General features: G+C 43.6%; 3 protein-coding genes across 4 annotated transcripts in view; all 3 read left to right on the top strand.

The window, feature by feature from the left end:
• The window catches only part of LOC111971586 (uncharacterized), a 25,613-nt gene extending 11,860 nt beyond the window's left edge, over nt 1-13,753 (top strand). The window contains exons 4-6 of the mRNA XM_070446369.1: nt 158-301; nt 12,326-12,442; nt 13,392-13,753. Of these exons, the coding sequence (XP_070302470.1) occupies nt 158-301; nt 12,326-12,442; nt 13,392-13,451 (321 nt within the window). The 3' untranslated portion in view covers nt 13,452-13,753. The remainder of the gene's footprint in view (nt 1-157; nt 302-12,325; nt 12,443-13,391) is intronic.
• Nucleotides 13,754-15,614: 1,861 nt separating this feature from the next.
• On the top strand, nt 15,615-17,846 carry LOC111972081 (L-asparaginase). 2 transcript variants are annotated; one of them, XM_023998924.2, is made up of 5 exons: nt 15,615-16,057; nt 16,151-16,311; nt 16,454-16,537; nt 16,722-16,884; nt 17,561-17,846. In XM_023998924.2, exons 1-5 carry the CDS (start codon nt 15,698-15,700, stop codon nt 17,711-17,713), a joined length of 921 nt encoding a protein of 306 aa, XP_023854692.1. In that variant the 5' UTR covers nt 15,615-15,697; the 3' UTR covers nt 17,714-17,846. The 2 variants fall into 2 exon arrangements, with proteins under 2 accessions (XP_023854692.1, XP_023854691.1); XM_023998923.2 differs by having other exon boundaries at nt 15,615-16,311.
• A 1,335-nt stretch (nt 17,847-19,181) lies between these two features.
• On the top strand, nt 19,182-21,395 carry LOC111971585 (voltage-gated monoatomic cation channel TMEM109). Its single transcript, XM_023998428.3, has 3 exons — nt 19,182-19,809; nt 20,036-20,138; nt 20,905-21,395. The coding sequence occupies exons 1-3, from the start codon at nt 19,606-19,608 to the stop codon at nt 21,264-21,266; spliced, it is 669 nt and encodes a 222-aa protein (XP_023854196.1). The 5' UTR covers nt 19,182-19,605; the 3' UTR covers nt 21,267-21,395.
• Nucleotides 21,396-26,108: the final 4,713 nt, after the last annotated feature.

Here is a 26,108-nt window from a genome sequence, read left to right as displayed (position 1 = left end):
ACATAGTAGTCACCCTTGTCACACCCTGACCTAACCAAAAATAATAAAGAAAACAAAATACTAAGGTCAGGGTGTGACACCTATCTCTTTCTCCCTCTCTCTCTCTCTCTTTTTCTCTCTCCCTCTGTCCCTCTAGCTGGGTGGTGTATGTGGTGACACTGGTTGCCATTTGGTTTCTCTCCTGGCCCTCATCATCTACTTCATTGATCTCCACAACAACCCAGAGACACCGTGTAACACCCCCTGGCCCCGCAACCACACTAGGCAGGAGTATGAATGTGACCACCAGCACTATGCCACTGTTAGTCCTCTTTTCATCATGGTCTTGGTGTGTGTGACGCACCACGCTCTAACTGATGCTAGCCATTTCACTATTCGTTACATCTACAGCACATTCATGGGACATTATCAGCCATGGTACGAGAACTGAATATTAACATGTACTGGCTTCTGTGCTGTTGGTTGTTGTGTGTAGTAGCTGTGTTGGGTCTGGTGTCTGTGCATATGTGTCTTCTCAGCAGTTCCGCCGCTCTTCCCAAAAGGTTTATGTAGCTTTATATGGTGTTTTGTTTATGACTGTGGCTGGATTTCTGTAGCTGAGTAGTCGTTGATTATGGAATAGCATGGTTCGCATGTATGTGCTCTTGGGCTGCTCTCTGTGTGCCAGTATCCCAGTACTAGGTAGTTTCCGCCATCAGATTTCTCTAGGAGTCTTGTGTACCTCAGCCTATCATCTCGTTCAAGGGGTTTTTCCTGTGGCAGATTGTCTATTTGTGGGCATTACTTAATTGTCTTTCGACATTTTGTCAGAATTTAATAGTTGGAAATGGGTTAGTCTGCATCAAAGACTTAGTGAAATCAAACATTTGTAGCTTTGGATTATCGTAGTAAAGGTGTTAATAACCACAGAAACAAGTGGTGTAATCAAACGAGGTTAGCCACCCTCTCTTTGGCCTTTGATGACGAGTTCTGATCCTTTGGATCTACTCTCTAGAGACTCACTGATTTCTTTCTAGCAATAACCTCAAACCTTTTTTTCGATGAGCCAGGAGAGATGGGACATGCCATAGTCATTTGAGTGCGCTAGCTTCCTGGGTTCGAGATATGGCCATGGTATAAAGGTACCCAATTTGTTCCGTCTGCTCTTTTCTCACTGATTAAACAGGGGCAGCTACGTCCCTTCTTTGTTGGCACTTGACCGATATGTATTGGTCTAGTGAGGCACCTTGTTTTAAACAGAAAGCAAGTTGGCCTGGTTTAGATGGGTTTACCTAGTACGGTAAATAGTATATCATCGTTTGGTCTCTGTGAGCTCTAGGGTTGTGTCACTTCTTGATCAAATCATCACTTTACCAATTCTCTGGTGTTCCACTCAAGTTTATCACTTTGCTTTAGACCACTATGTCTCGTGTCACTATATAGTATGAACTAAAACTCCAGTGCTTTGTGTGTGGGGATGTGTTATGCTTCGGAGAACAAAACTATAATGTTAACTTTCACTGCTATGCGGATTGACACACAGCTGTACAGTTTCAATGAAACAGGTGGTGAGCCTTTCCAAAAGGGAATTGCCTCGACATTGAGGAGAGCCTTTAGTGTTTATTCCAAGACATAAGGAAAAGTGGGATGGCTGCAAACTTCTCTACTTTTAAACCTCGGACACATAAACTCTATATATATATGATGCTTGCTTCTATAAGTCCAAAGGGGAGAAAAAACGAGAATTTCTTCTCGCATTAAATATCTGTCAATTAATCTTTGATGGTTTTGTAAAAGTCGTCTCGAAATAAAACTGTTGTAAAGTTACGCTCGGCGTTTACTCTTGACCCTGATCTCTTCTTTTGACGAACATATCAAGACTGATATGGATACCGGCCATAGCAAACAGATATATTATTCGCATCCTACGTTAACATTAGAGCAAAAGATCAGGAGAGACCATAACATTTCTGAATCTCAACACAATATGATTGCAGCAATAGATTAGATCCTATGTCTATATTGAGTACATATCTGCGTAGGTTAGAACATAACGTGCTGTACATGGCTCTACATGTTTTTCACCGGATACCTACGGAACATCATTCAAGTGGCAGCTGGATAAACGCACAAATAAATAAACTCTCAGTTTAGTTGACTAAAATTAACGGCTGCTAGAATGCCTGACATGGCAGGAAGCCATATGAAAATATGGGTGAAGAAATTACATGTATTACTCTTTCAGTTGCTAGCTTTGCCCCTTTACACTGGCTTCCTGTTCACAGGCAAGTCTGATTTCAAGGTTTACTGTTAACCTAGTAAAGCGTTACATTGGGCTTGCCTCCTACCTCATCCTTTCCGAGTTGTTCCTGCCGTAACTACCGATACGTACGCTACGGTCACAAGACGGCAGGCCTTTCCTAATCTGTCCCTAGAATTTTCTAAGCAAACAGGCGGGAGGTCTTCGCTCTTCTCCTATAGATCTCCATTTTTATGGGAGACACCGGCCTCACTGACGCACTAACCCAGTGTGAGAGCGCAAGGACAGGATCTCGCGAGTAGCGTTTCAACCTTTAGAAGTCTTCTTACTGAAGACTTGATTCTTCAGTTTAAGCGTCTCACATTGTCTAGGCTGATTGAGCTGAATAGTCTGGCCCAGGCAGTGTGAGGTGAACGGAAAGCTCTGGAGCAACGAACCGCCCTTGCTGTCTCTGCGCTGGCGGTTCCCCTCTCTCCCACTGGATTTCTCTGCCTCTACCCTATTACAGGGGCTGAAGTCACTGGCTTACTGGTGGCTCTTTCATGCCGTCCCTGGGCAGGGTGCGGTCACTTGAAAGGTGACGGTTAGTTACTGACGTGGATCTTCCTGTCTGCGGTTTGGCGCCCGGGTAATAAACTCCTTGGGATATTGTGCTGGGTGGAGATCTTTGTGCGTAGAATACTCGGTCCTTGTCTCAGGTGATTGTTTATAGTTCGCTGTGTGAAGATATCCTCTAGTGGTGTCGCGGGGACTGGTGCGTTATGGCTCTCTTTAAAGTGTTGGAGTGGAGGGTTATCTTCTTCCTTTTTGGACCTGTCCGGCGGGTTTCTTCTGATGGGTGGCCAGCGGAGTAAATGTCTCCTTGACCCCTTTCCAACATTGGTGCCCTCTTTCCTCAGGCCGAACCTCACTGCGGACAATGAAACCCGTAATTGTATGCCAGGACTCCCAAATGGCTATATTGTGTCGGGGGGCTGGAGTGGTCGAGCTCCTAAGGTAATATAGGGCCTGGCTTAAGCTAACTTCTCCTATCTTATCCAGCTTGTGCGCTGTGATGCAAACTTTAAGAGTATAGCTCTCGTACGTACAATTATACTCGTTTCTCTCTTTCTGTTCCTCTCTTCTCGGAGAACTGAGCCTAGGACCATATTATGTGCGAGGCGGGCAAACGCGGGCAATGATGACTCCCTTCGTTCCCCAGTGCTCCGGGCCCCATGGTCCTCTCCTATCATAAGCTCTCAGTTTCAGCCTGTTCTGCCTGCGGTGATGAACCGTCTTCGATACCTGTCCCAGACCTGCCTGTTTTCAAACTACATTAATGACTCGGCTCATGAAAAAGCCACATGTACTGATATTTAATCCACTCGCATTGCCTCTATAAGTTGACCCATGCTTTTGATACATTTTAGAACATGATTATCATTTTGAAAAGGTCTTGGCTCTCTCTGGTCATCGTACTACCTTGAAACATTCTCTCTTATCTTTGCTCTCTCTCGCGAGAGCTCTTGAGCCCGGTAGACCATACGTCCGGCACGGGGCAAACGGGCATGATGGAACTCGGACGTTAGCTGTCCCCAGTCCTGAACGGCTGCCTTTGACTTTCGTATTCGCAGTTTCAGCTCGTTTCTCGCCTACGGCGGATATATAGACACCCCCTACCTGTTCCCGAGACCTGCTGTTTTCAACTCTTCATATGTAACATCCAGGGCGCTACTGAAAAGCCAATCTGATAGTTTATTCCTGATTATTCATTTTGACCAAGGGACTGACTTGTAACAAAGGCGGTTTATGAACATTTTTGGAGACCAAATTCCTTGGCTCTGCCATCTACTTAATTCATCTTCTCTTTCTCCAATTCTCTCTCTCGCTTTAGTAGGACTGTCTGGGAGCGAAGCTCTATGGGGACCTAATAGCAAGGCTTCCACGAGAAAAACTTTACCGGGTGCCTGAGTAGATGACTCAACCCCAATGGGTTTCTAACTTGACTTTTCTAACGCCACATAGTCGCCTGGCCTTTGCTGCTTGACATTTTTATTCAAGTTCCCAGCTGTTCATGTGCACCTCGTAACTCTCGAGGTTAGTGTCGAACACCCTATGCTAAACACCTGGTCTCCGACCTGCCTGGATTTTCCCAACACTTGGCGGTTAATCTTGATCAGTCTCTTAAGTATAAACCAAACTTTGACAAATGTTATCTCCTGAAAAATAAAACTTAATTTCTTCTATCTGTTATTATCTATTGGATTATCCATGCTTAGTTTCCTTTTCGATTCAATTGTTGCACATCTTTGAACATCTTTGCTCATGTGCTGATATATAAATATTCCCTACCGGCACAGCCAGAAGAGGACTGGCACTGACGCTCTCATGAGCCTGCGGGTGTCTTTCTCGTATCCTAAGGAAGTGTCTGATCTTCCTAGCGTTTTCGGCCCTTATTCTTAGGACGAGTTTTTGCCTAAGCCACCGTCGCTTTTCTTACTACACCCGCATTGAGTTGATCAATATATGTCCTGTTTGGCGATAGGTGTGTAGGCTGAGTGTTTTCGCTGGGTGAAAAACTGAATTTAATATTGACATATGCTATCATTCGAGAATTATCTCAGACAGTGCGGGGTATGTATCGATATGGGGCCTCTGTATTATAAAAAACTTTTTAAAACCGTTGGGATTTTTTCTTGGTTCAAACTCTTTTTGTTTATATCTTTGAAAACTGCTTATTTTTTCTTATTCTAAATGTGCGCCCTCTTTGTATCTTTAGGGCAATCCTTGACCATATGATTACTTTGGGCACGTTCAGTCCGCCCTCTTTTTGTCTGGACAGGCACTTGGCTTTTGACACCATTTCATGCAATCATAGGCAGTTATAGTTTCACCCTCTTTTGTTAGGCATCTTAGTATTTCCACTGAGTATAGTACTTCGCATTCCGGGCAGTATGTCTCCTCTTTATGCTGGTGCACTTGATTTTCCGACTGTGATGACTAGTTGGGACAGTAGTCCCTCTTATGTGTAGTCACGGTTGGGTGAAATTTTTGGTATACCAGATTATTGACATTGTGAAGAGAGAGCTTGTTTTAGGCTAAGTTAGTCCCTCTTTTTAGTGGCACGTTGACCATATTGGATGCACCCTGTTTGGAGCTTGCATAAAACACATATGAGTTCCATATTCGCACTCTCGCACAAAAACGCGCTGGTCTCCAGTGCCAGTTGGCACGGTCGATTAGAAAATATTGTTTGTGCTGACATGTGTGTATGATGCATGTTGTCGTGTTGCTGAGTGATGATGACACATCGTATTGGGAGCCAATATAGTTAGTAGTGTTGTGTGCGTTGTGGATTGTGCTGATTGGTTGAATTTTTCTGCAAAGAAACCACTTGAGTCTACAATAGGGATCGAGAGATTGCTGAATAAGGAAGAAGAGACTTGGGCTTTGGCCAAGAAACTGACGAGCATGTGTGTGTGTGTGATGGGTGATGCGATGTGTCGTGTGTGCTGTGTAGGACCTCGGTGTTGTGAGATATCGTGTGGCTTGCGTGTTGGTTGTCTGGGATGTTGTTGTGTTGTGTGAGAGAGATCACAGAAGATATGATGAGGATGCTGGTACTTGTTCTCGTCCTTAGTGCGCGATACCCAGACGGCTTTACTGCTACGGTGTGTGTGTGTGATGGCACGCTAGTAGTTGAGAAGTGAGCGCAACGATAGGAGAAGGTGAACGGAAGGACGTGTGATGAAATTAGACATGGACGTCATACGACAGGAGAAAGGATTCGGTTGTGGTGGCGCTTCAGTCAGCCGTTTGCTGCTGCTATGATAGAAGAACACCAAATAGCTCAAAGGTCTGACTGGAAAGTGGATTTATACTACTGGCTGCGTTGGGCTTTGCAGTGCCAACGCCTCATACCCTTCACATTGTATTATATGCTGTAGCTTACTACTACAAAAATATGATTTGATAAAAATGAATGTTGGTTAGTTAGTTTAGAAACAAATACTAGCCAAAAATTGATTTTACCTTTATTTAAACTTAGGGCAAGTCACGTGTAAGAACAAATTCCTTACCTTACAATGACGATGGCATATATATCAGGGAGGAGGATGTGTTAAACTGCCTTGTTTCTTAGGACATGAATGACAGTATCTTGCTGTACCATGTCAGCTCGGGCGATCGATTCTGATGCAGACTGTTCGGGTTACTTAGGTCCAACGCCTCTAAAAGCCACTTGGCTACCGTGCCGCCGGCCCAGAGTGTCCTGTTGTGAGTTCAGCCACTCTAAGATGTTCAGATATGTGTTGTGGATGATCCCTTATTGTCAAGTCGAATCGACGTGCGCTGATCACTTGGATTGCAACTAGATCTGTTGATGTTTTTTAATATCTATATCATTATGAATGTGTGTATGGTAGAAATCTCTTTCATGCAAGCGCCGTCAAACATACTTGCTATGCGTACTAATTGGACGCGTCTCTCGACATGGTAAGGTTAGCCCTTAATAAAACAAACAGTGGTGGAAACTACAAACTCATTTTTGTTACATGTTCCTGGACATGGACTTGCGGAGCGGAAATTTAGACACATGTCTGACACCTGTGTTTGCGCTTCGCTGAATTGGAACTGTATTTGTACATGATTTCCCACTGCTTTTAGAACCCTGCTTGGTCAGTGACTTATGTCTCTACAGTAAACCCATTCTTCCTAACACTTACATTGGTTGCCACACACATACACACACACCACCACACAAACACACTTACACACACTCGAGCATCTAGCGACGCCATCAGATCTTGGACACACAGCAACCAATCATATGGGACAGTATTTTGCAACACGTCTACCACATTCATTCACATCAGCATACAAAGCGAGACACCATAATGGACCCAAAATGGAGAACACAGAGAACTCGCACACACACTACATATACCCGAGGCCTCACACATCGGTCATCACGGCTGTGGCACACACACACACTGCCACCTAGTGCCCTTCGTTGTGCAGCACGCCAAGGTGCGAGAGGAAATCGTCCGGAAGCAGGGCCTCTCTGTGGGCCAAAGTAGCCCCAACCTCGGAGCCACGACTCAAAGCATACAAGCAATGGATATGCTCATGCCCGCGTTGCCTCCAGAGCGAAATGACACGGTCCTGGTCGACCACCACAAAAACCAGGAGAAAACGCCAAACTGAGGTGCGAGAGCAGGTTTGTGTCCCCATGTGTTTCAGTAGGAGATTATGTGACTAGTAGTGGGTATGAATATTCAAGTGGTCATGGGACACGGGCCATCACTCGCATTATGATTTCAGATCATGTGAGAATTCTGTCCATGGTCTCAAAATCACTGGAGGAAGGTTAGCTCAAAGGAATGTGATTGTATTTACATAGGTCCAGAATGAGAAATATCACTCGGCTTCCGCATCGCTCAGACCATCAGTGGGTGAGTTGCCTCTGACGGTAGCGGTAAACTGATGGGCCTACAGGAAGTCTTCCTTACATCTAGAGACTATTGATCTTTAGTGGTACAGAATGGAGAAAATAAGATCTGTCCCATTCTGTGGATGGAGGCTCGTGTGATGGTGCGTGTCAACTTACCTCTTCTCTCACATATTATAGATAGGCTGGTTGATTCATGTTTGAACGCCGAAGTACACCCTGATAAGGCGCAAGCACAGCATATCGGCATACGTTATACGCTGTAACCCTTGATCTAACCACACAAACACGGCAAAGGGAGCGATTGGTCGTTGCTACTCTAATTCCCTAATCGTCTCTAACAACCCACACAATACCTAATCAAGTTCCTTTATAACTCCTTGTGCGACAACACCATCACACCAATTGTCTGCTCTCTCTTCTCTCTGATACACACACACCACCCATCGGCTATCCTTTTATATATGAGCCCCTGTCCAGACACACTCACACTTAATCAGGCGGTTCGATGATTCCTAAATACATTGTCCTGTCGCACCACACAAGCCATATCGTTCTAGCTCTATCTCTGGATCCTACGGATCACACCATCCATTCGCGCTCATTATCTACAATGTCTCAGTAAAAACCTCGTAGTTGATACACAACATACAACAACAAGATCAAAACTCCGTTCCCTAAACCCTGTCCACACACTGAACGATCGGTTCATGAGGCCTAACCTAGGTGTGTCTCAAGAACTCTACATTACAACACTACCATCGTTCCAGTAACCCTGCCACACACACCGACCAGTCTGATTCTGGCCTATTGTTATCCTCATGCCCAACGCGGTATTTGTGATCGTTCTACGAGGCCACATCAGTCGCTATTTATTCTGACTCATTATTGTTGACGACACTAACCCTGTCCACATAACACATATTCTTAGGATTCTGAAATATGCAATTACAAGTTCTCCCTTCATTAAACCCTATGGCATCCATACACGACACACCATCGTATATACACTCTCACTTTCTGTGCGCGAGCACCTACACCATTCTGTTTTCTCAATTCCATCTCAGCTCTCACACACACACCTATAATTCCGTTAACCTTGCTGGCGCTTAAGTGCCACACCAACACCAGTCGTTTCCTAACCCCGCTGCTGTCCACACACACCAGTTCGTTTCCCTAACCTTTGCAGCTGTCCACACACACTCATATATTTCCTACCTATTTACAAACTAAGCTCGCTGTGGGCCTCACAGCGGCGTATACAGTATCAAACTCTAACCTTCGCTGCTGTCCAACACACGACCATCGTTTACCCTAACCTTGCTGCCTGTCCACACACACCATCGTTTCCTAACCTGCTCCTGTTCTCCACGGGCGGCTGCGTTGCCAGCTGTGTGTTATCTGCTGCTCCTATTTGACCAGTCAGCCGACCCCAGAAGTGTCTCTTTGGTAGCTAATGATGAGCCCCGTGAAACAACAGCTTCCGCTGAGCAGAGTGGAGATAGTGCCATGCACAGGAAACGCGGGGCAACACACACACAGAAACACATACTGACGCACAGGAAACACACAGGAAACACATACTGACGCACAGAAACACACAGGTAGTATACATACAATCAGAGAAAATATACACGCATTCGATCATCAGAACTTTCACACAGTACTATGACTATAGCGCTCTCTTCCGACGTTCTCCCTTCGAACACGGTTCCCTCTCTCTCTACGTTCCTAGCTACTCTTCAGAGCGTCACAGACAACCACCACTCACTGAGCACAGAAACCATCCATCTCTAGACAAACAGCATCCTGACGCAGCCTATAAAACACACAGCACAACACATGCTCATCCTGTTCCACGCACATGGCAAACCACACTTCTCTATAAAACACATACTGACGCACAGAGACACACAGAGAACACACTCTACGAATACTCATCACATACATCCTTATATCTCCCTCTTCAAAAGTTTGGACACACCTACTCGTTCAAGGGTTTTTCTATATTTTTACTATTTTCTACATTGTAGAATAATAGTGAAGACATCAAAACTATGAAATCACACATATGGATTCATGTAGTAACCAAAAAAGTGTTAAACAAATCAAAATATATTTGAGATTCTTCAAAGTAGCCACCCTTTGCCTTGATGACAGCTTTGCACACTCTTGGCATTCTCTCAACCAACTTCATGAGGTAGTCACCTGGAATGCATTTCAATTAACAGGTGAGCCTTGTTAAAAGGTAATTTGCAGAATTTCTTTCATTCTTAATGCGTTTGAGACAATCAGTTGTGTTGTGACAAGGTAGGATTGGTATACAGAAGATAGCCCTATTTGGTAAAAGACCAATTCCATATTATGGCAAGAACAGCTCAAATAAGCAAAGAGAAACAACATTCCATCATTACTTTAAGACATGAAGGTCAGTCAATACGGAACATTTATTCAAGTGCAGCTGCAAAAACCATCAAGCGCTATGAAGAAATTGGCTCTCATGAGGACCGCCACAGGAAAGGAAGARCCAGAGTTACCTCTGCTGCAGAGGTAATAAAAAGAAGAGACTTGTTTCAGTCAGGAAGTTGAAGTTTGGTCGCAAATGGGTCTTMCAAATGGACAATGACCCCAAGCAMACTCCCAAAGTTGTGGCAAAATGGCTTCTGGACAACAAAGTCAAGGTATTGGAGTGGCCATCACAAAGCCCTGACCTCAATCCTATAGAACATTTGTGGGCAGAACTGAAAAAGTGTGTGCGAGKAAGGAGGCCTACAAACCTGACTCAGTTACACCAGCTCTGTGAGGAAGAATGGGCTAAAATTCACCCAACTTATTGTGGGAAGCTTGTAGAAGGCTTCCCAAAACGTTTGACCCAAGTTAAAAAATTTAAAGACAATGCTACCAAATACTAATTGAGTGTATGTAAACTTCTGACCCACTGGGAATCTGATGAAATAAATAAAAGCTGAAATAAATAATTTCGTCTCTAATCTTGATTATTTCTGAAATTTCACATTCTTAAAATAAAGTTGCGTGATCCTAAACTGACCTAATGACAGGGATATTTTTCATAGGATTTAAATGTCAGAATTCGTGAAAACACTGAATTTTAAATAGTATTTACTAAGGTGTAGTAAAACTTCGCGACTTCAACATGCTATACTACTGTTATCTACTTCTATTTACTTATCTAGTTCTCACTCTGCCGCATCTGCATTGCTCATCCATTATTATGATATATTCGTCAAATTCCCATTCCTTTACTTGTGGTTTAACTCTGGATATATGTTGTCGAAATGGTGTAAGATATTACTTGTTTAGATATTACGTCGCACCGTTGGAGCTAGAAAACACTAAGATTTCGCTAGACAACCCGCATACACGATCTGCGACAAACCACAGTGTATGTGACCTAAATATATTTCTTTGAGTGATGGCTTTGAATTTTCTGCAAAAAGAACCCACTACTAAAGGACATCAATAAGAGAAGAGGCACTTGCTTCGGGCCCATAGTATAACACGAGCAATGGACCGATGTAGAACCGCGTGAAAATCTGTCCCTTTGGTCTGCATTGATGTCCATAATTTGCAGATTTTGGCTTCCACACCGCCTTGTCTTTGTCGAGACGCAGACGTAGCGCTGTACACCGGATGCATCCTCGTCCGCTGTCCTTGCGTTCCACACCTGCTGACAGCATGGGAGGAGGAGGGTGTGATGGTGCGGGGGTGCTTTCTGGAGAGGCTGACGCTTTGTCCTGGCTGATTTATTTAGACATTCAAGCACACTCCCGAGCCATGGCTACCCACAGCATTCTGCAAGCGATAGTGCCCACATTAGCTGGTTTGGCTTCAGTGGGACAATACACTTTGTTTTTCAACAGGACAATGGCCCACAAATACCAGGCTATCCATGGCTGTGTCACCGGCTATATTGACCAAGAAGGAGAGTGGTGGAAGCTGCATTCAGTGATGGACTCCACAATCACCTACCTTCAACCCAATTGAGATGGTTTGGGATATGAGTTGGACTGCAGAGTGAAGGAAAAGCAGCCACAAGTGCTCAGCCATATGTGGGAATCCTTCAAGATGTTTGGAAAAGCATTCTCATGAAGCTGGTTGAGATGAATGCCAAGAAATGTGCAAAAGCGTTTATCAAGCAAGGGTGGACTTTACTTTGAAGAATCTAAGTAATATAAAATTATTTTTGACTTTGTGTAACCTTTTTGGTTACTAGATGATTCCAATATGTGGTTTATTGCATAGTTTTGATGTCTTTCCCTCATTATTCTACAATGTAGAACATAGTAAAAATAAAGAAAACCCTTGATGAGTAGGTGTGTCCAAACTTTAAACGTGGTACTGTAGTTGTACCAACGTGTTCTGTGATGCATATGTTACTGACTCATTGGAGAAAAATTATTTATCTTGAAATGATAAATCTCTCATATTCAAATGATCTGTTTCACATGCACAATGCAATATTTACTAAACCGGTGTGTGAAAACTGTTCTTACAATTACTGTGCTTCAGTTTAACTTAGCTTCTCACTCTCCTGACTCTCCCTCGCTCCCGTCTCTCTCTCTCTCTCTCTCTCTCATCTCTTCTCTCTCTCTCTCTCTCTCTCTCTCTCTCTCTCTCTCTCTCTCTCTTTACCTCAGGTGTTCAGTTATGGAGTAAAGTCGTCCCTCCTTCTCTTCACCATCATCCAGATCACCATCTCCTCAACGCTCTCTTACATCCTGTACAAAAAGAGGAGGAGTTTCGGACCATACTCAGTAAGACAGACAGGAAAATACATTAAAGGGGAACTTTAGTATTTTATTCAATTTACAGTTGTAGATTACAAGACTCCATTTACATTATATTTAGTATTTATTAAGATCCCCATTCTGCAGCTACTCTTCCTGGGGTCCAAACAGTGTTAAAACAATTGCATCACAGTAAAACACAACAGCCTACATCATAAATAAAACAATACATCATAAAATACATTATTACTCTATTATTACAAATGTACAATATAAAGTCCACAATACCYCAACATTACAATGTGTATGTTTGTGTGTAGAGTACATGCAGATTACAGATTACAGTGTCTCCTGGCCCATAGACTACTTTCCGGGTTAGGAACCATCGAACCATCTAGGCCGTCATTGTAAATAAGAATTTGTTAGTAACTGACTTGTCTAGTTAAATAAAGGTTGAATAAAATTAAATAAAAAAATTGTAAAATACTTCCCCTTTAATATTTTGTTTATCACTGTAAAATTCGTTATTATCTGGGGTATTATTGCTTAATTACCATGATCATATTCATCATAGGATGTGGTGGGAATAGATATTTTAATTTCTTTACTTGGATTTTTTTGCAGATATGTTCAGTCTAAATGTTATTATTATATGTTTATTGTTTATGATCACAACATATGCTTGCCATATTTAAAACAAGAGTGCTGGCAATGAGGAATAATATTTCAAGACAGAATCCAAACAAAATGAAAGGGCGGTAAAAACAARGGCCATTTTTTCAGAGAGATTGTTTCCGTACAAATATATTTTTTTACAAGATTGTGTAAATACACAGAGGATGCCACAGGGCAGAAATTAGAGTAGTGCCGTGMAAATTACTGTCAGGGACACCTGAAGTCAATGTAAAATGTTCCTTCACATTAGTTAATCTATTTTTCTACTCTCCCTTTTACTTTCTTTCTCTCTCACTTCCAGTCTCTCAATCAAGATGTTCCCTCGACTCCCATACTGGTCACTGCCCCCGACTTCAACTGACCAATAACAGCCGCAGAAGGACTTTAACTGACCAATCACATCTACAGACAGATTTCCACCAATTCCCCTSTTATGATACTGATGATTTGTCCGCCACTGATGGTTTGTTTAAGTTTCTACCATTGTGGCTTTATGTTATGTCTTTGAATGTGTAACATGAAGCTGTGGAATTGATTTGGATGTTATTCCATAGTATGCAGTATTTTACTACAATGCAGTGTTAAATAATGGTTTAATTTCCCCTAAATTCCTCATTTGTTTTGTATATTARCACCTAAATAAAATCATTTATATCAAAAATACTGTTCTTCAAAATGCATTTGTAAAATTATCTCCATTTGTTCTGATAGTAGGTCCCGCTCATCTTCTCTCCGGATAGTCAGGACAAAGTYTTCTCTCTCTCTAGAACACAAGTTTGCCTTGTCCAAGCCAGAACGGCCCATAGGGGCTGTATATCGCCTGTTTCTGCAGCGTGAGGCAGCTTGATGTACAAGTACACCTCATGAACAGGACGCTAGAATGCCTAGAATGATAGAACAACATGAAGAAGGTTTAGACATRAAATGTCATCTTAAGATTCTCCAGGAAGTGTTACTGTAACCAGGTTATGTATGTGCTCTGGGAGCCAGATGAAACCTCCAGTGAATGGATGGAACTGAATGGAACCATTTGGAACAGTTGACTGCATTTTGGTTGGCTCCCATGTACAGTACACTTCCTGGTATCGTTCGAATCAAAGCCTTTTCTCCCATTCTAGGCACTAGGCCAGAGAGATTCCACTCTCGTCTTCTATCCATGTGTCGAAACCACAACAGGACAGGCCAGCAACAAACACACACACACACACACACACACACACACACACACAACACACACACACACACACACACACACCACACACACACAAACACACACCACCACACACACACACACACACAGTGACTGGGCCATCCAGCTGCCAGACCTCCTGGAACCTCCCTTCAGCTCTCACTGTTTCTTCTTCCCTCAGCAAGTCCTTCTCCTTCCCCTTCAGAAGACAGTGGAATTGTGGCCAAATGAGCACATATTCCCCTAATAAGTGGGCCACTTAAACTGGTCAAACAGTAGCTCACTATATTAGGGAATAGGGTTGCCATCTGGAGAGGGAGCGCAGGTTAAGGGTATAGTGGAGTTGGACTGAGCCGCTGTTCACGTGTTCGATGGAGTCTCGACTCCAGCATATTTACACCCACAAAACTGCATCTGTTTGGTTCCTCTCTGGCCGCCCTCCTTCATTGACCTACTCTCCTACCCACCCACACAACATCCACCCCTCTTCTTTTTCCTAATCCAACCCTTCCTAACCTCCATTTTTCCCATATCCTTCTTCTCGCTCTTACAGTACTTATTCAACTAACATTATTAACATTTTTTTATATTATGGCGGACAACAATATATAAGAAGCTCCCTTTATAAATAAATATACGATGATTAGGTGTTCTCTTCCCTCCCCTTTTTTCCCTCTCTCGAAAACATTCCGCTGGTGTCAGAAGGCGATGACGTTCTTTATTTTAAGTGAAGGTAGCCACGGCCACAATATCTCTCGTTCTTCTGCCAAGGGAATTTTCCGCTACACAGGCCCATAGAGCTTCGTCCAACGGCCACAAATATACCATCATCATGGTCGTCAACATCCCATTGCTTTCACTGACAATTGACAGCAACAGGGTGAACTTTTTTGCCTAAACAACCCAAGGTCTTTACAAATAGTGAATTAAARCTACTGTATCTGGTCGAAGAACAAGTGTATGCACADTTGTCATTTTGCGCCACCAAAAGAGGCTTGTATTTAGATCAATATAATGGCTTTGCTACCACCTAGTGGACATGACCAGTTGTAAAASAAAAGCAACAAAATAATCTGGCCYTTCATCTCGCGCGCCCTCCAACGGTTGTGTTGGTTTGTTGACAAGCTCTAATACCTTGATGAGCAAACTAGTTTGCTTACATGAACTAACTGTTCAATGTTTGTAAAMTAACGTGATACTATAGAAAGGTAGTAAGCTACTCTAGTTAGTTCACCACTTCAATATGCAGCAGAGAGAAGATAGCTAAGTGCTGCAATTAGCTAGCTACCTAAATTTGATGCGCTAGCTAGCTACTAGTAACGTTAGCAGAGTAGCTAGATATATCAAAGCTACCGAGCTTTTACTCATTCTGCGTGTTTATCTATCGTAATACATACCACCTGCTCTTTGTCACAGCTATGGAGAAAACCCCAGCGAGGGATCTCAGCCTAAAACCGATCGTGATCGCAGGCCCTGTGATCAGGGACAAGACGTTTCTGCAATGGCTGGGCAAGGTCCTAGAGCTCAGCTGGCTTCGGAACAAGGACATAGAGGCAAGGCCATATGAGTTCATCTATAATTTGGATAGACCCATTTGCCCATGTATCAGTGATGTTACACATGACTTTCACACCTACTCCATGATGATAAATACCTGGTTCAACTCTTTGTGTTTCCTTCAGGAGCGCAAGGGACTGTTGGGAGAGTTGCTTCCCTCCTTCGCTAACGGAGCTGTAGAGAACAACGACTTCCTRTCCCTCCAGGAGATCCTAGAAAATGTGTGCAGTAGTGTGTGTGTGTGTCTGTGTTTTCTTTATTTGGGTACATTTTCTTCTCTCACACACACTTGTCTTGCATATACCCCCCCTCAGATGGATGTGAACTGTGGGGACTATGACGGCACCAAACCCCTGCTGAAGGCCTGTGAGATCGGTAACCTGGACATGGTCAAGTACCTGCTGGCCAAAGGAGCCTCCCAGCATTTGAAAGACCGCTTCGGAAACACACCCCTACGCCTGGCCATTATCAACAGGTAGCCCACTAACCCTGCTCTGCTTTGTCAAAGCGTCATTGTAAGTAGCCTACCTGGAATAAGTCTAGAAGTGGACTAATAAAGCAACATTGAAAGCACACACACTAAAGCCAGATAATGGTGGCTCACATTTGCATGTCAGGCATTATGACGTCATCAAGTTCCTGAGGATGAGAGAGGCGTCACTGGCTATGCCCGCAGTGAGGATCGGCGTGGAGCTGCTGCAGTGAGTAACTCCTTATTCATTAACATGAATCATTTTGAGCCGTGCTTTCATTATTCAAAAATAAGATGCCACTCTTGTTATAGAAATATTGACCCACGTCTCTCTCTCCCCCTCCTCCCATTTCCCGCGATCTCCCTCCCTCTCCCACCGCTCCCTCCCTCTCCCACCGCTCCCTCCCTCTCAGGGCGGTTGCCAAGAAAGACTACCAGCTGCTTCATGCCTGGGCACTGTCTGGAGTGGACATGGACTCTAAGGACTACAATGGACGCACGGCCATGCACCTGGCTGTCAAGATGAGGGACACAGTCATYGTCCGCAGGCTGCTGGAGTATGGGGCAACCCCGCTGGTAAGAACCAGGGTCATATTCATTAGTGAAAAATGTTGCAAAACTCTGAGCAACTGAAAAACAAAAACAAGTATTTCTTATTGGACAAGTGCAGGTAGTCCCTCCCAGTTCCTCAAAGTTTCGACCCGTTTTCTTCCATTTCGTGCCTAGTGAATACAGCCCCTGATCTACCAAATGGGTTAGACGGAAAGGGAGGTGTGAGGTATAAGAAGCCGTGGGTCAGTATGGGGCCACCCTCTGGTAAGAACCAGGGTCATGTTCACTCACTAGGCACTAAACGGAAGCAAACKGGCTGAAACAGGGAGGTACTATCTGAACTTGTCCAATAAGAAACACATTTTCAGTTGCACAACGTTTTGAAAGGTTTTGCTACAGTGCGACCCTGCTCATCTCAGGGTGGGGTAGGAGAGGTAAAYGAGGTAGTAATTTAATCTTCACCAAAGTATTGTAGCAACTGGACCGTTATGCCACCTAAGTGTTTTTACTCTACAGTTAGAGTTTCAGCAGCATCCTCAACATACCACCACTACATTTGACAATTGAAATTAATGTCCTTTTTCCAAATTCACCTTAGAGTCCGATCCACTCCTCAACCTTACCTCACCTCTCTTCTCATGTCCTTCTCTCTCCTGCCCTTCCTCTTCTCCTCTCTTTCTCCTCCTCCCCTCCCACCCAGGAGATAGATATCTGGGGCCAGACTCCGGTGGACGAGGCCCGTAAAGGCAACATGTTGAGGATCATGCTGGTGTTCCACCCCCTCTTCACTGAGCAGCTCACCACCAAGCTGGCCTACCTGACCTGCAAGGCCCAAGCCCAGAGGAACAAGTAATGGAAGAAGACCCTGAATGTGTCCCAAATGGCACCCTATTCCCTATATAGTGCACTACTTTTGACCAGGACCATAGGTAATGAAGTAAACACCGGGCACATGATAACAGTTGAATAAATCAACTTTAATTTCACTTATTTTGTTCAGACATTTATTTTAGCTATTTTGTGTGTGATATAAACACCTACTACTACTACATATTTTTAAGTGGTCGAACAAATAGACAACAACAGGAGATGAGGGTATGAAAATAAAGGTTGGTATAAAATAKATTTGMGGCCGTCAACTGCCAAACGTTGTCGAACGTTGCAGATAGAAATMACATGAACAGAGCTAATGTGAATCCTTATTCTGCATGTCAGAGGAGCATGTTTGTTCTACATGGCCTATTTCAATCGGAACGTTGTAAAACGTTGCGACCTGCAGGATAAGCTATTTAATGTCGGCTTCTTGACAGTAGGTGGCGAGCGTGCCCTATTTCCCTTTTTCTACCCGGTGGGCAGGTTTTACGGCGTCAACGTTTCAGGAATTCCATCCAGTCTACGCAAACCCTCATTTAAATTGCAAATAGAAGGCTAGGGCAAGTTAACTTGATTTTAGCCTGATCGAAAAAATAAACAGTGGTGTGAAGAAGATAATGAGGGAATAATAGTCGATCAATATATTAGTAATCAGTTGTATTATTGTATTGCAGTGTATWCAGATGGTTCAAAGGATACGATGAATGGAAAGACGGGAGCAAGTGTATTTATTCTTGAGTTCGATGTTAGTCTATGCAAGTCTAACAAATGATTTGTCTGTATATTCAACGGAAATGTTTGCGATAATTGTTGGATAGCAATGAATAGAGGAGGTGCAACCAAGAAGAGTAGTAATATGTTCGAACTCTGCATCGGTTTTGTGTAGTTCTGGAAAGTCAGAACGTGATGATTTATGGTTAGAAGTAATGATGCAGTTGTTGGTACTACAAAGAAATGGTATTGACATTTAGTTCGGTTGGATTCCGGCTCATGCAGGAGTTTATGGAAATAATATAGTAGATATAACAGCAAAAAGAGCAGTGAAAAGTACTATTGTGGATATACAGGTGCAGTTGGGTAGAGGAGAGATTAAAACATTCATTCGGGGGGAAAAAATGGGTTAGATTGCTGGCAGAGACAATGGGATGAAAGTAGTAAGGGCAGACATTTTTTTTATAGTACAAGGACATCTTTACGGGAGATAGTGTCATGTGATGAGAACAAAAGGGAGGAGGTTATGTTGTGTAGGATGAGATTAGGGCATACGGGATTGAATTCATTTTTTTAATTGATAGGAAATATGGTACTGGAATGTGTAATGGCTGTATGGTAGAGGAAACGGTTGAACATGTATTACCATTTTGTGAAATGTGTGTAGAAAGGGAGAGTGTGTTTGACAGGGTCAGAGGTTGGACGGGAGTGGATGGTATTTTGGGTGGGGGTGATGGGAGTGGTGAGGTTTGCGCGGAGTTATTTTATTTTATTAGAAATCCAGGGTTAGTCAAGAGAATATACTGTAGTGGTATAGCTAGGTCGTCACACTCCAGTACAGTAGGTGGCGGTGWATGCACTTGTCAGTTGATTGCGATTTGCCAATAAAACTTAAAGATGAAGAAGGGCAACGCAACTACTGTAGTACATTTTGTGTTGACCTGCCCACTTTCTATATCCTGGAAACTGTAGGTAGACTATGTTTTTTTCCCTTTCCATATGTAAGACATAGGCTACATTGTAGCCAATATGTTTCTGTCCGTAGAGTGGCCAGTTTAGATTGTTGCAGCATATGTTTATGCAGMGAAACCATATTCAACTAAATCTAAAGACGTTGGATGTTTTTTTAATTGTTTGATTTTACATAAGGCGTCTGAAAAAATGAAAGTGTGTTTCGTCTTGTGTGTGCTGAGCACCGTGGTAGTTAACGTTACTTGTTCGGGAGAATATAGTCGCTTCGACAAGGCATTTAACTATTCCCCGGGAATACAAGTCCTCCGGGAGACGCTCACGGATTGGTCCCAGGASGCGCACGGTTACCTTGTCCACCTTATCGGGGCGCGGTCTGTTGAAACTGCACAGAAGGTGAGGAACAAAGAATAGCCTGCTCTAAATTCAATTTAAGAGTAGTATGTATCATAAATTCTTAGTCTAATGATGTCKGTTTTTGTCGAATTAGGTAGGTGCAAGTAGCAACAAGTCGGCCTATACGGGAACCCTTGTGCATGCTTGTTTTATTTCCGTATTTAGTGACCCATGTGTTTGCCTCAAACAGAACCCTATATRAACTCTCTCTCTCCCCTCCTATCAGTGTTTCTTTCAGTTGGTCAAGTATCTGGCTGCGGTAGCGGCCAGTGGCGCAAATGTGGTTATGAAGTACCTCACCCAGTTCCTGAGGGCAGCAGGAGTTGATGGTAAACAGCTGCTCTAGGATCATTCATTATAATATTAAAGGCAACACTGATGCTAAATCAGCACTCCTATTCCCACTTTATGAATACAGGCCCAGAAAGCTAATGCAATACTCCAGTCAGTCACCAATACTGTTCCCAGAGAGCTAAAGCATGTCATGTGCAGACTTTTGTTTCAGCCCAGCACTAACACACCTAATCAATGTCTTGATGAGCAGTTGACTAGTTGGATCTGGTGTATTAGAGCTGGGCTGGAGCAAAAAACCTGCACAACCTGTAGCTCCCCAGGACCAGGGCTGATAACCAGTGCACTATTCAATAATGGAACAGACAGTTGTCAATACAACAATAATAATTAAGTAAATCATTCTAATGTCATCTATTGAATGATCCCATATTGTGCAACATCTCAACACACAACCCATGTACAGTACTAGATACACTCTCACATTGTAATTTACTGTAATTGTTCTCTGTAGACACACACACACACAACACAACTGGATGAAAGTCTGACCTGCCAAGGGAGCCCTTTACCCACTGACAGACATGCCCTGGATTAGGCGTGTGTGCCAGACGGGCAAACCTTTTTTTCCACATTGCCAAAAGTAACCTACTAGGCTTTGTGACTATAACCTACTGGTACAATAATTACATAGCAACACACTGCTAAGACTACGTTTTTGCCACATCTTGTAATGGAGACAAGGAAGCATTTTTAAGAATACTAGACCAGAAAATGCACTAATATCATGTATCTCTCTTCCAGTTGAAATGCCTGTTAACAGTATCACCCCAGATGCTGTGGTCAATATCGGTCAGTGGCTTCTGCTGGCTCTCATTGGCTACTGGCTGCTGTCCCTGGCCTTCCGCTTGGTGGCATCCACTCTGAGGCGGGTCCTGTGGCTACTGAAGCTGGGTGTGGTTTTAGGACTGTTTGGCTTGATCCTAAGCGATCACAGCGCTGGAACAGAGACTACGGCGCTGCGATTGGCCGGCCTGGTGAGCGTCTGCGTCCTATTGGGTATAGGGCATTCTGGCACCGGAGGCGACAAAACCGACCTGGAGGATCAAGTGAGGGTGCTAGAGAGACAAGTGAGAGAAATGGAGAGGAGGAGGAGGAGTGAGTGAGGGATGGATGGATGGGAATTGAAAGGCCTTGTTTTGAACATAATCTAGGTCTAGGATRGTAATCACGACATTGTACATAACGTTTTGGTATTGTTTTGCATAATAAAGCATTTGCKTTTTTCATAAAGATCCTAGTTATTTTGTGTGTGAAACAGAATTGACAGCTGATTAGCTTGTTTTCAAGGAGACAGACAGAGTATGGTATTTTCTGTTTATTAAGGTGGATATGTGCATTTCCTACTAACTATTCTGCTATAAATATTCGTAGAATAAAAACAAACTAAACATTCCATAAGGTCWAACGATATGGCGTTGGAAATCATATTTTCATGTCTACAGCGATCATCTTTCATTCTCACTCCTCTCCAGTTATGGCGGCATACAACACAAACAAGTTCTCAAATAAAACAAATGGATACATACTTCCTATTACCTACCGGTACATTTGAGATCTGTCCATTCCTTTAAAGTGTGCGTGCAGTGGGATGAGACAGTGAGAAAAGCAGTTCTGGAAGAACATTTTAAAAGTGACTCCAAAAGCTTGAGCTTGATCAAGRGGCATCTGACCTTCTCCCCTTGACCAACTAGGGCCAGGAGTTTTTCCAGTTCTGGTTACATGGTCTGGAAATGCCATGTTCCTGAATATAATAATGTAGAATTCATTRTCCTCACCCCCTGACCTGGGGTACATTCATTAGGAACCTAAAGGAAGCAACCAGGTTGAAACYGGTAGGGACTAACTGAATTTGTCCCCAAAATAAATGTTTCCATTGTGCACTTATGAATACACCCCAGGACAATCTCCCTTGGGGTCGGAGGAGGATTGAAGGCACTGGGTGCGCCTTTGCGTGTGAGGCTTAAGCAAACGACTAGAGAAATTCGAGGAGTGAAATTGGGGGGGAGCAACTGCGACAGCCAAAGTTGGACACGTGGTTTTACAACAAATCTCAGATGAACATACCAGTGTGCCATTTTTATAAAAGTATTTCTTTATAGTGTTAAAATAATCATGTCTCCAACTCCCATATCACACAATCATAATTTGTAATCAGTGTGTGTCTTGTACAAACAATGAGAGAGACTCTCATATCACATTCATTTTGTATATATCCACTAGTAACATACAAATCGAGGCAAAGTTGTTGTTCTGTTTCAGTCATGTCTTTGGTCATGTGTCTGTGGGTTTAACAAAAAACAGCCTAATGATTTGTAAGGACAATAGAGCCTCCCGCAATGCAGGGGATGGCGGCTGCCAGGGATGAAGTAGGTTCCTTTGATTTTTTGTAAAGTTCATGCAGTCGACATGTATGGCACAAAGTGGATCATTTTGTATCCCATAATTCACACACTTTGACAGGTGACAACAACGGTGTCCCACCGACTTGACAAAAGATGATCCGCTCGAACGCGGTCCACTGTCTGTAAACCTCAGGAGTGCATCATTATATAAAAGACATTAAAATTGATAAAATAGGATTTATGCAGACATATATAACATCTTAATAAAATAGAAACCCTCCCAATGTATTAATAAGCTGCCCTAACAGTTATTTAACTCTACAAACCTGTTGAATAATGACAGTTTTATATGTAGTACTAAAATTTGCACCATCAATATAATGACAAACACGCTATACTTGCATGGAAAGGCATTTCTGATCGTATTGCAATATATACTGTATACACTGTTTAAATATACACAACAGTAACACACCAGCAAGGTTGACTAGATACCACTCTTTAACCATTGCAGTCTTTGGAAAAAAAATACAACTTTACAACAAAAATGTAAGCCACACCATAGAGATAGAGGACTCATTCTTGTATGTGACATTCCTACGCCTTTGGTACAAGCATGGGCATGCCGCCATTGGATCACAAATTCCCATTTTTGAAGTAGTCAGTTCTATTCTTCACGATTGGCTGAATTGCAAACAGGCCGCATGGTTTAACGAGGGTCATCTAAATATGGCTTTTAAAAGGTATAATACAATGTCTTATGTCAGAAAAATAACACTGGATAGGTGATCTGAGGGGCAATGTCGTCTAGTTCACAGTTACATCTACAACATACTGCTTCCTCTCCAATCCATATAACAGTCACTGAGCCGTATTGGCACGGAGCCGTGGCTACATTACCCGATTGGACCGATTCTACKGGAAGTTGGTGGGGGCGTTTTTTCCTGTCCATGTTGAACAGGAAGGCTCCGTCTGTGGAGTGCAGAGCGTCAGAGGCGGGCGGGGAGACGGGCGCGATGGGCGACGAGGAAGGAACAATGTCAGAGGGTGTGCGTATATGTGTGTGAGAGGGTGTGTGTATGAGAGGGTGAGTGAGGACTGACCTAGGGTGGTGGACTGGCAAGGTGGAGATCAGCTGGAGACATGTTCTCCATCTGTATCTCCTCCTTCCCTGAGGGGGCGCTGTACATCACCGGAGCATACCCTTCACACACACACACACCCTTTCTGCAGAGGGTTGTACATGGAACGCAAAAGGGTTCTACCTGAAACCAAAAAGGGCTCTCATATAGGGACCGCCGAAGAAGCCTTTTGGAAACCATTTTTCTAAGAGTGTAGAGTAGAGAAGAGTATAAAGCCCTACCATTGGAGGAGCACCAGGATTGTACTGTGGCTGGTTGGGCGGGGGGCCATTCCACTGTGGGGGCTGAAGCACTAAAACAAAACTGTCACACTCTTTCTCTTCCTTGTTTCTTCTCCTGAGGATTTTCACACCTGACAGGGGGACTACGAGGGTTTCCTAACAANGGGTTTCCTAACAAGAACCATACCAGACACTGATATAATGAACAGATGGAGAGAGAAAGAGTAAATGAGAGAGAGAAAGATGAACTCACTGGTTTGGGGGGGAGAGAGAAAAGTATTAAAGGATAGATGGATGGATGGACTCACTAGTTGAGGTGGGAGTCCGGTCCATTGAGGCTGGTCTGCATCCCAGGGTCGGGGGGAGGGTGAACCTTAGGATTCCACAACCTGAGGGCACCACAGTTCCCTCAGACAGAGGGATAAACAAAGTATTTTGAATACTAATATATATATATCGACTCCAATTACATACAAAACACAAGGCATGCAAAAACCAACACACTACAGTATGTAGTTAAATGAGTAATAATAAATTGTTCACATACCATGATAGAACGTCTGCAATAACCACAGAAAAACACACGTCACGTTATTACCGTTCAACTACAAAACATGCATCACCGCAACAATGTCATTACTATAGTAGTACAGCATGGGAGACGAGGGGAAACAGATTAGAGGGGGGAACCTAAAGGCAACTTCTACAAGGGATTTGTCCCAAATGGCACCATATTCCCAAGTGAACTCGGTTTGACCAGAGACCTACAGAAAAGCGAGAATCGGGTGCCATTTGGTAGCCAAGCCACCATCTAACTATCCCTCACCGGGACACCAGGTCCAGGGGACACCCCTCCTCCGGGCATGTTGTAGCCAGGAGYGGGGTGCAGAGTCTCGGGGCTGTCCAGTTAGATGGCGGTGGTGTTGGGGATTTGTTCTTGAAGAGCTCCTTCCGGCAACAGAAGCAGATACTGGTGGGGATACCGAGCAGGAGGAGGAGGGCCAGGAGGGGTTTGCCTGCTTCATTCTCATGTTTYWCTGGAGGGGGATAGGGGGACGGGGAGGCGACGGAGGGAGGTGGAGAGGAGAAAGAGGGAGGCGAGGGAGTTCATTTGGGAGACATTGCAGAGCAATAAGGGGAACAGGAGGGGGTGATTGACAGATGACACGTGTTTCACTCTTAGCATGTTGTGTTCTATCCCCCCTCACATCCCTCTCACCCCACCCCCCTCCTTCCCACAGCTTACTGAGCAGCCCTGTAGTCCTACAAATATCCAACTAATTAGTGACAGACAGAGACATATGAGCCGCGAGCCAAACACTGTGTGTCCCAAATGGCACCCTATTCCCCTATGGGCCCGGGTCAAAAGTAGTGCAATATATAGGGAATAGGGTGCCATTTGGAACAAAGGAAGTGTAAACAAAACCACTGGGAAGGGATCCTGATGCTGTGTCTATTTCCATGACGTACTCACACTGCAACATGACCTAACAGATGTAATTGAATTCTATACAGCCAACACCACTTCTCTATGCAGCACCAGTTTGTATCTCTGATGGGGCGAAGGTTCACACTCCGACAATGACCTAAGCACAAACACCAAAGACATGCGCAGTAGCTCGAGACAAGTCTCTGAAGTCCTTGATGGCCCCAAGCCAGAGCCCGGACTGAACCCAATCGAACATCTCTGGAGAGACCGAAAATAGCTGTTGCGCAGCGATGCTCCCCATCCAACCTGACAAGAGCTTGAGCAGAATGGGAGAAACTCCCCAAATACAGGTGTTGCAAGCATGTAGCATCATAACCCAAGAAGACTTCAAGGCTGTAATTGCTGCGCAAAAGTGTTCAACAAAGTTACTGAGTAAATTGGTCTGAATAACCTATGTAAATCTTGATAGTTAAGTTATTTGCTAAAAAAAAAAAAAAAAAAATGGCACAAATTCAAAATAACCTGTTTGCTTTGTCATTAGAGGAATGTGTGTAGATTGATGGGGCGGTACAAATTTAATCATTTTAGATTAAGACTGTAACGAACAAATGTGGAAAAAGTTAAATGGTTCTGAATATTTTCCGAACGCACTGTATGTATAGGTAGGTAAAGTGACTAGCAACAGGATAGATAATTAACAGTAGCCGCAGCTATCTAATAAAAACACCCTATTTAGTACACTGGGTCTCGTCAAACAACCATAAATATCCAAGTATGCTTAGGACATAGTAGTAACACATTATGTAAGTAC

The sequence above is a fragment of the Salvelinus sp. IW2-2015 genome, linkage group LG13 (genome assembly GCF_002910315.2).
Source record: "Salvelinus sp. IW2-2015 linkage group LG13, ASM291031v2, whole genome shotgun sequence".
In the NCBI taxonomy this organism is placed as follows: domain Eukaryota; kingdom Metazoa; phylum Chordata; class Actinopteri; order Salmoniformes; family Salmonidae; genus Salvelinus; species Salvelinus sp. IW2-2015.
This window is presented reverse-complemented; position numbering and strand designations above follow the sequence as displayed.